Here is an 8,757-nt window from a genome sequence, read left to right as displayed (position 1 = left end):
TGCATGCATCCGATATGAATTTCCCTCTAGGATTAATAAACATTCGTTCGTTCGTTCGTATTTGGGCAAAACGATATTTGATTTACGAGTATCACAAGGACCAGTCCCAATTTTCTGTAGGCAAATTCCTTCACAGTTTTGACATTACATTTACAGTAGGATAATTTCCATTTCCAAGATTTCTCTTACAAGCAAACACCACAAAGAAGAATTTCACGTTCAAATTCCTTTTTCCCCTAATGTTCTCGTTCATGATGGCAACATTAGTGTGTGACTGCGATTAATCTCACACGTGTGGTCTTTGATTAACTTGACCACTAGAGGGCGGAATAACGTTATGAATAAACTCTGGGAAGGATTTTTTTAAATTTTTTTTTTTAAAGTTGATTTTGTTTTTTTAATAACTGTGCACACAGCAAAATTCTACAGAATTATTATCCGTTACTATTAACGTATATTTTTAATTATTTATGTTACGGTTCGAATAAATATGTTCAAGGAGAGGACTTGTCCTGGGATTTGAACCAACAGCGTTGTCAGAAATCAAGTTCCATTGACATCTCAGCAGGTGGAACAAGCAGCAGACCTTCCAGTGAGGACTTCACTCACTGCTATTTCACACTATGAAAGGAGCGTGTTTCATTTAGCTTATTACATCAGTTTCGACGTTTCCGGCGCCCGCGACGTAATTAATGTATTGATAAAAAGTAATCAATGCATTGATTGTGAGAGCAGGTGGTTAGGGCTGCCACTTTGCGATCTTAAGGTTTTCTGGGTTTGAATCATAGTACTGCTGTAGTACCTTTGATCAAGCCATTTACCCTGAACTGATACAGTAAGAATACTGTGTCTTATGTCAAGGGGTTATGTCACAGTAAAGGCCATATCAGTAAAGTTCATATCTAACATTATATTTACATTTATTCATTTAGCAGATGCTTTTCTCTAAAGTGACGTACATCTCATAGAAAATACGTGTGCATTACATGAGCAGGAAGAGAAACTTAGATGCCAAAGCGTGAGTCTTAAGTACAGTTAGTTTGTTTCTTTCCACCATTATAAGTTGTTTTAGATAAAGTACTCTGATAATTAATAATAATCAATCCAGAACAAATGGTTATATCAATTCAAATAATTCATTCTTGACATCTTAATTATCTTATTTTGATATAAGGAAGGGTTTCCTTTGCAATTCATGTCAGGATGACTAACCCTTCGACTCATCTATTTCCTGTAAGTTGAACAGTTGCAGTTAATATTGTTCTTGATGTACATATACTCTCTTATGATGTGACGTCCCCAGCTGTGGTCAAAGCCCTGTGCATGGAACCAAGCTGCTTTAAACCAAGGTTTTGTGACACTATTGCCACATTTTTTTTACTCGGGGAAAATAATACTTTGGAGGAGAACTAAATGGCACATTTTAGTGCAGAACATATCATCAGACTGGTAACTCAGGTACTGCGTATGAATATTCAGTTACTGTAACTAGTGTTTGGGTTGCTGGGGGTTTTGGGAAAGAGTTTTCCAGAAGCACACTGGGAGTACTGGGGTCATGCTGGGATACAGGTATGAGCAAAATCAATTATTAAACACTTTTTCAACTTGCCCCATCAAAGGTAATAAAACTTTCCTCCAGCAGTTGGATTAATGTGTCATCTGACCTTCACACACTTGGAGTGTCACTTCCAGACCTCCTGGTGGGATGTGTTCTGACCAACACACCTGTTGGGTGGCAGGGACTTGATAGCAGTTGGTTTCACTGGATCTTGTAGTCCATGACCCTTTTTGCTGCGGTTCATACGGGAATACTACCTCCCTCCTCTGCCAAGGTGTGCCGATTGAGGATGTATGTGGGGTCACATGTCCAAATACATATGGCTACAGGTGGGAGTGGGCATGTTTGTAGCTAGGGGTGGGCTCTGGTCTCACACTTGAGTTTGACAACATGTTATTTCTATTTCCTATTACCTGATAGGTGGGAGAGAGTATTGTGTGCCCCTCAGATGGTTGTTGGTTCAAATCCCCCATCTTGCTACAGTACCCATTATTAAGGCAGAATGCAGAATTAATGTAATAAGTTACCTTGCTGTATAAATGTGTGTTACTGTGGACAAAATTGTCAGCTATGCAAAACTAAATTTAAGATAAAAATGTTCTCTTCTAAACACATTTGAAAGCATAACACTGTATTTTAATGAGGGATGTTGGTAGGGTAGCAGATAAAGCAGCTGCCTTTGGACCCACAGGTTGCAACTTCAAATCCCACCTCCAGCTGCAGCACCCTTCAGCAAGGTATTTACCCTAATTGGTCCAGTAAAATTACCCAACTGTATAAATAGATAATTGTAAGTTTTACACTGTAAGTTGCTTTGGAGAAAAGTGTCATGTAATACCAGATGGGGACAGCTGACAGCATCGCAGTTAGACTTGCTGTCTTTGGGTCCAGGTTCAATTCCACATCCAGCTGTAGTACCCTTGAGCAAGGTACTTACCTTGAATTACTCAAGTAAAATTACCCAGTTGTGTAAATGGGTAAATAACTACCACTATATAAGTGGCTTTGGAGAAAAGGTAAGTAGATAAAGCAATGTAAATGGATGATTTCAAATTGAGTTGCAGTGCCGGGCAGAGAAAACAAGTTCAGAAGCTCCAGCACCGCAGGACGCAGCCTCTCCACCTACACCCGACCATACAGTACTTCGTGTCTTCATTGCCCCTTTCAGCCACCCCTTCTGCATATTCATTCCGCATATGCAAATTAGGTGCACGGGCTGCGCGTGTCGATAAATTATGCTAATTAGAGAAGGGGTGTGCGAGGGTCCGAGGGCGTGGAGCTCAGCTCACCGTGGAGAGAGTTGAGAGGGTGGCTGCGCGTCTCAATCAGACCTGTCTGTCGGAGCAGCTGAGCCCACGGCCGTGCGCGTTCCTGCGTACAGCGCTGAGCCTCCGCGCGCGCGTGTCTTTGCGTCTTTCGCGGCAGCGCAACAAGTTCGAGGCGCTCCTGCATCAGGTGGGGCGACAGAGACCCTCGGCAGGTTTCTTTGCGCTGCTCCCCAGAGTTCGGAGGGTTCGGCACCCGGGAACGAGCCGCCCGCACCCCCCTTCCCTTGCCTTGCGCGCGAGCCGCATATGCGGGGCGCGCGTGACACACCGCGAGCGCATTGCCGACGACTGGCGGTCGAAGCTCGTGTGCCGGAGGCATGGAGGAGAGCCGGAAGAGCCCCCACGCGGGACGGGACCGCTGCAGCACCTCGGTCAGCGTCCTGTCCGCGGCGCTCTCCGTGGCGTCCGTGGCGCTCTGCGTGCTGCTGAGCGCGCACACGTCCGAGATCCGAGCCCGCGTGGAGGAGCTGGAGCGCGCCCACATGGGGGGTCCGAGCCAGCAGCAGAGCCCCGCACCGTCCGAGCAGCACCTGGACGCGCTCATCCGGGAGAGGCTGGAGGAGCTTCTGCCCCAGGTGCGCTTTCCGCCGGACGGACCGCAGCTTCATTTAATGAATGTGGGACTCGAACCCTCCCCCCCGTACCTAACTATTTCGTTTACATTCGCAGCACTCCTATGACCGTTTGGTGAAGATCCGCACTGCGCGACAAGCGACTCCGGAGTGCACCTGTCCGCCAGGTGAGTCGTGCTGAATGACGCTCAATGTTTAGTGGGCAATGAGTGAATAGTCCCGCCCACGGCGGCAGCACGTGCCTCACCTGTCCGTCGCTCTGTCGGTCTGGCTGAAAGGGGCGTGGTCCCCAGCGCAGCGAAGCCCAGGTGCGGCGCCTCGCGAGCGTGATGAGCACGAACCAAGGGGGCGAGGGGGGGGGTCTCATGTGTGCAGTGCCGCCCTGATTTATGAGACTTTTTTTTTTTGTTTTTTTTTTTTAAAAACACAAATCGGTGTGAAATTCTCATGGTCAATTGATTTTGCGCCAACTTTATTTTCCGTGTTTCCGCGAAATGTTTGTATGCAGTTTTTCTACTTTCCCTCTAAATGCAGAAATTAACGAACCCGTTTCTGGGTGGGGGTGAAGCCCTGTCACTGAGTAGCTCTTTGGGCTCGCTTCTCCCTCTGGGGTCACTGGACAGATTAGTGCAGCGCGATTGTTGGGTGCCCTCCTACCCTATGGCCTGACTGCGAGTAAGAGGTGAGGGGAGGATGAAGGCGAGATGAAGGGTGAGGGACAAGTGACGAGCGACTATGAGAGATGTGGGATGGCGGATGTGGACTGGGTATGATGGGAAATGCATGAGGGATAATTAACGAGGGCCGATAACTGAGAGATTATGGATGAGAGACAAAATGCAATGCATGCAGACTGACGGATTCATTGTTGAGGGGTGATTGATGAGGGATGAAGGATGCCGACAGCTGGATCGCTGCTATTTCAGCACGGTACCGGCACCTATAAGAGCTCTACATAGAAGAGCAGCGGTGCAACCCGCCCACCGTCAGGCTCTACTGCTGTTAGTCCCAAAGATGCAATTTATACAAAATAAGTGACATATTTATGTATTTCTGAATAGCTTATGTGTGTATGAAAATATTTGGAATATATTTTCAGAAATGAGGTCTGTTGATGAGTGAGGAAATGGCAAAGGTAAAAGTGTTTTACATTTATTCCCTTAGCAGATGTTTTTTTCCCTAAGCGACTTACAATGGATACTATGTAGTATTACTATCCCACATACCTTATTCACCAAGGTAATTTACACTGCTAGATACACTACTTACACTGGGTCACTCATCCATATGTCAGTGAAACACACTCTCTCTGTGTCATTCACACGCTATGGAGGAACCTAAACAGTGTGTCTTTGGACTGTGGGAGGAAACCAGAGCACCCGGAGGAAACCCACGCAGACACGGGGAGAACACGCAAACTCCACACAGACTGACAAACCCACGTCCTCGCGCACCACCCAGCGCTACTCGCTGTGCCACCGCGTCACCCGTGTTTTGGTCTCCTCTTTGCAGCTCACCTGGTCAGACAGAGATGTCCACCATCTGTCACTGTGCATAAGCAGCATATTATTCTAATGGAATTTATTACAATCCAGGTGGTGCCCAACAGACCGGGTGTTTCGTTTGGTGTTTCCACACTGACCCAAAGTACCTCCCTCTTCGGAGTGCACCAGAACCAGTGAAATGAGCCACTTCAACCAGTAGGTGGAAACAGCCCAGTCTGAAAGAGTGGCGGTGGACAGGATAGTGTCCTCCTGTGTGCCACGGGGCCCAGATTCAAGTCGAACGGCGCCGTTTAGCTTCAGTCGTGCGTCACAATTATTGTGGTTCGAGCGCAATTTGGGCACATTCCGCTCCGGTAATGAGCTCAGCGGGTGTTTTTTATGCCCGGGTGCTCAACAAGTTGGCCTGTTTGTGTTCGCCCACGGGTCTCTTTTTCAGCTCCAGGGACAGTGCGGAACTTGCAGAGTACCGTGGTAAATGTGACTGGTAAATTATTTATTCATTTAACTGACACTTCTCTCCACGGCGACTTACGGTGTGAGGGTTGCACACTGCGTTACACTGTATTACGCTGATTTACCCATTTCTACAGTAGGGTAATTTTTGCTATGTCAGTTCAGAGTAGGTAGCCTGATTAAGAAGGAGCGACTGTAATCTGGAATTTCTGGTTGCGGGGCAACAACTCTAACTACAACGCCACCTGCTGGCTGGTGTTTTTAAAATGTATTTTATGGAAAAAAGGAGGTTATTGATCCAGAGCTTTGGCTCGGAAATGAGGAAATGACCACAGCGCTGGCAGTAAACGTGTTTCAGCCGTCGTAATAAAGTTCAGTCGGCTGTTTACGTTTCTGGGCACCGAAGCTGTTACTTCCTGCTCTGACGCCAAAGGCACGCAGGGACACACGTGAGCAGAGAGCTGCAGGATCAGACCACAGTGTATCCCACGATTTAGTCTGTTTTTTGTCTTGGGGGTGTGTTGATCTCCCCGCAGAATCCAAACCGGCAGTGGTGAAGTGTGTGTGTGTGTGTGTGTGTGTGTGTGTGTGTGTGGGTGGGGGGGGGGGCTGCCTTGAAACCGAAGCATTTAGAAGGATGTTGCACTCTGGTGATCTTCCATCGCGACCACTGACAGCTCCCAGATAGCTCCCCGAGGGGTCTGCGTGCGTTCGAACCCGGAGCTGCTTGGTCACCTGTGAGTTCCACATGGACCCGACGGTCTTCATTTGGCTCCTTCATTGCGTGTGCTAAGTCATTAAAGGCGGAACCACCTCTTGGTGGCATTCTGCAGCAGCTGACAATGCCAATATTTCAGGGCACACACACACACACGCACACACACTGTCTGAACCGCTTGTCCCATACAGGGTTGCGGGGAGCCAGAGCCTAACCTGGCGGCATAGGGCTGGATGGGACGCCAGTCCATTGCAAGGCACCCCAAGTGGACTCAAACCCCAGACCAACCGGAGAGCAGGACCTGGTTCAACCCACTGCGCCACCGCACCCCCCAGGGCACAAATAGTAGATGGAAAATTACATAAGTTAAAAAAAAAAAAAAAAAAAAACAACACGGTTTTACCTTTACTAGATTTGTCGCTGAATTCGCCTGTTCAGGATCGGTCTCCAGCCAGGTAAATGTGTCTTTAACCATCTTTAGCGATTTCCCTCCATAAAGAACTGATCGATGGCTCTTGGTTTTCTGTTGGCCTGGCAGGCAATCCAATGGTCACTAGAAACGAGAAGAAGGTTAGCAGGTTGAGGCCAACCAGTCAGGTCACCGCTCCGCTGTCCGTCGGGAAGGAGAGGCCTGACTTGCTGCTTGTGACGTCACCCTCTACCCACAGGGCGAGGGGCAGTCTGTAGCATTTGGGCACCGTGTTGGGGGCCGGGGGGGCCAATGGGTCGAACCGCAGTGGACGGACCACGTGCGGTCACTCTCAGGGAAGGGCAAGGGCATATTGACACCTGCGAGGCTGGGGGACTCGATCTCAGAGACGCAACGCTATCCATTGACCTTTCCTGACACCCAACGCTCCAGATTACCTCATGCACCCCGATCTTAAAACCCATCGCTGGTTTTACAACATGCGCTCATAGGGAACAATATTTCTATATATCCATCATATCCGTGCTCTCATTGCTTCCAAGGGCCCAGTAATTGAAAGGCACAGCGTGTTACACACCTCTGTCGTTATGGGGAGACGGGGACGTGCCAAGACTTTGGGGACGGCGGCAGATTTACAGCTCCTTAATGAAGCTCCGGTTCGTATGTTGAGCTCTTGTGAAGTTCAGCTGCGGGTCACGGTTGACGCCGCTGGAACCACATGTTCTGTGTGTCCTGTATGATGCGGCAAAATGTTTGCGCTCATACGGGCGGGTCTCGCTCCCAAGAGTTCGTCGCCAAAGATGAGATTTTTAATTTAATTTTTAAAATTTATTTATTTAATATTTTTTTTTTTTTTACATAGGCCAGACAAATATATACTGCACCAGTTAAGGCAATCACTTTATGCAGTAATTAATAACACACAGGTGGCTTCAATTTGGCTAAATTTATCAATAGATTTATTGGACAGCGATCGCTTGTTGTAGCCGGTGATCCAACCGTAACATCTGTGCTTCTTATTTGGGATCGTTACCCAGCAGGTGGCGCAGTGGTTATGGTTAGAGCTGTTGCCTTGCAGTCAGATGGCAGGGTTCGAGTCCCTGTTCCTGCTGTTGTATTAATGAGCAGATCAGTAGATTAATGTACAAATCAAATACTGTTAAACTGCCTTGGGGAAAAGTGTCAAATGTTGGTATTTATTCTGAAATGAGTCACGCGCTATAGTTGAGGTTAAAGGTAGGTGTCAGGTAAACGAACGAACGTAAACGTGTCCTTCTCAAGTGACTTTGGAGAAAATAGGGAAAAAAAAATGCGTACTTGATAAAGTACCAATAATAATTAATAAAAATAAATTAAAACGAATTAGCTAAGTATTAAGCAGTGTTCTGCCCTTGTTCTTCTCTGTTAAATGACCAAAGATGAGAAGAGAAAATTTGCTGGAGACACAAAGTATGAAATGCTACTCTTTCTTTCAGTCATATTAAAGATACTACACAGCTCCTCATTAAAATAAATCAATAGAAACACTTGGGTATAATGGAGCACAGCAGGGAATGTAATGTACTTTCACATTTCTAATATATTAAATGGTAGTGTCACATATATTAAACTCAAAATTCATCACAGGACCATAAAAATGTTTGGGGTTTATGGAGAATAAGTTTGAACTAAGGCTGGAATGTTAATTTTACAAAAGATGACAATTTTTTTTTTTTTTTTTTTTTTTTTGTATAGATTGTAGATGGACAGCTTGTCGTGGTCAGCGTTCTGTTTGGTTCAGCCGCGGGTGCTGAGCTTGTGTCCGAGAGGAGTGCAAGGCGTTCCGACAGAGCTCGCGCGCGTGTGTTTGTGTGTGTGTGTGAGAGAAAAAGGAAGCCTGGCAAACCTCGAAAATGATCCTTTGTGTGCTCAGCCCTGCAGGTCCAAAGGAGAGAGAGAGAGGGACACGTTTTGTTTTGTGAGTGATGTCGTTATTAGAGGCCTGAATGAAGTGGGTACATTAAAGTGATCGCGCACACACACAAACATAAACACTCACGCGGGGAAGGAGGGAGCTCCGAGAGCCGTTACCCTGTTTTGCCCAGAGTTCCTGGCGTCTCTCCTGGAACGGCAATGAGTGGCAGGAGGGGGGGGGGGTGGTGTGTGTGTGTGTGTGTGTGTGTGTGTGTGTGTGTGTTGGGGTGGGGTGGGGTG

General features: G+C 47.1%; 1 protein-coding gene across 3 annotated transcripts in view; it reads left to right on the top strand.

Annotated features, from left to right (window-relative positions):
- Positions 1 to 2,783: 2,783 nt before the first annotated feature.
- col25a1 (collagen type XXV alpha 1 chain) overlaps positions 2,784 to 8,757 on the top strand; it is a 143,766-nt gene continuing 137,792 nt past the window's right edge. For all 3 annotated transcript variants that reach the window (XM_029251623.1, XM_029251622.1, XM_029251621.1), the window contains exons 1-2: positions 2,784 to 3,461; positions 3,556 to 3,625. In XM_029251623.1, coding sequence (XP_029107456.1) covers positions 3,204 to 3,461; positions 3,556 to 3,625 — 328 coding nt within the window. In that variant the 5' untranslated portion in view covers positions 2,784 to 3,203. The remainder of the gene's footprint in view (positions 3,462 to 3,555; positions 3,626 to 8,757) is intronic.

Source organism: Scleropages formosus, chromosome 5 (genome assembly GCF_900964775.1).
Source record: "Scleropages formosus chromosome 5, fSclFor1.1, whole genome shotgun sequence".
In the NCBI taxonomy this organism is placed as follows: Eukaryota; Metazoa; Chordata; class Actinopteri; order Osteoglossiformes; family Osteoglossidae; genus Scleropages; species Scleropages formosus.
This window is presented reverse-complemented; position numbering and strand designations above follow the sequence as displayed.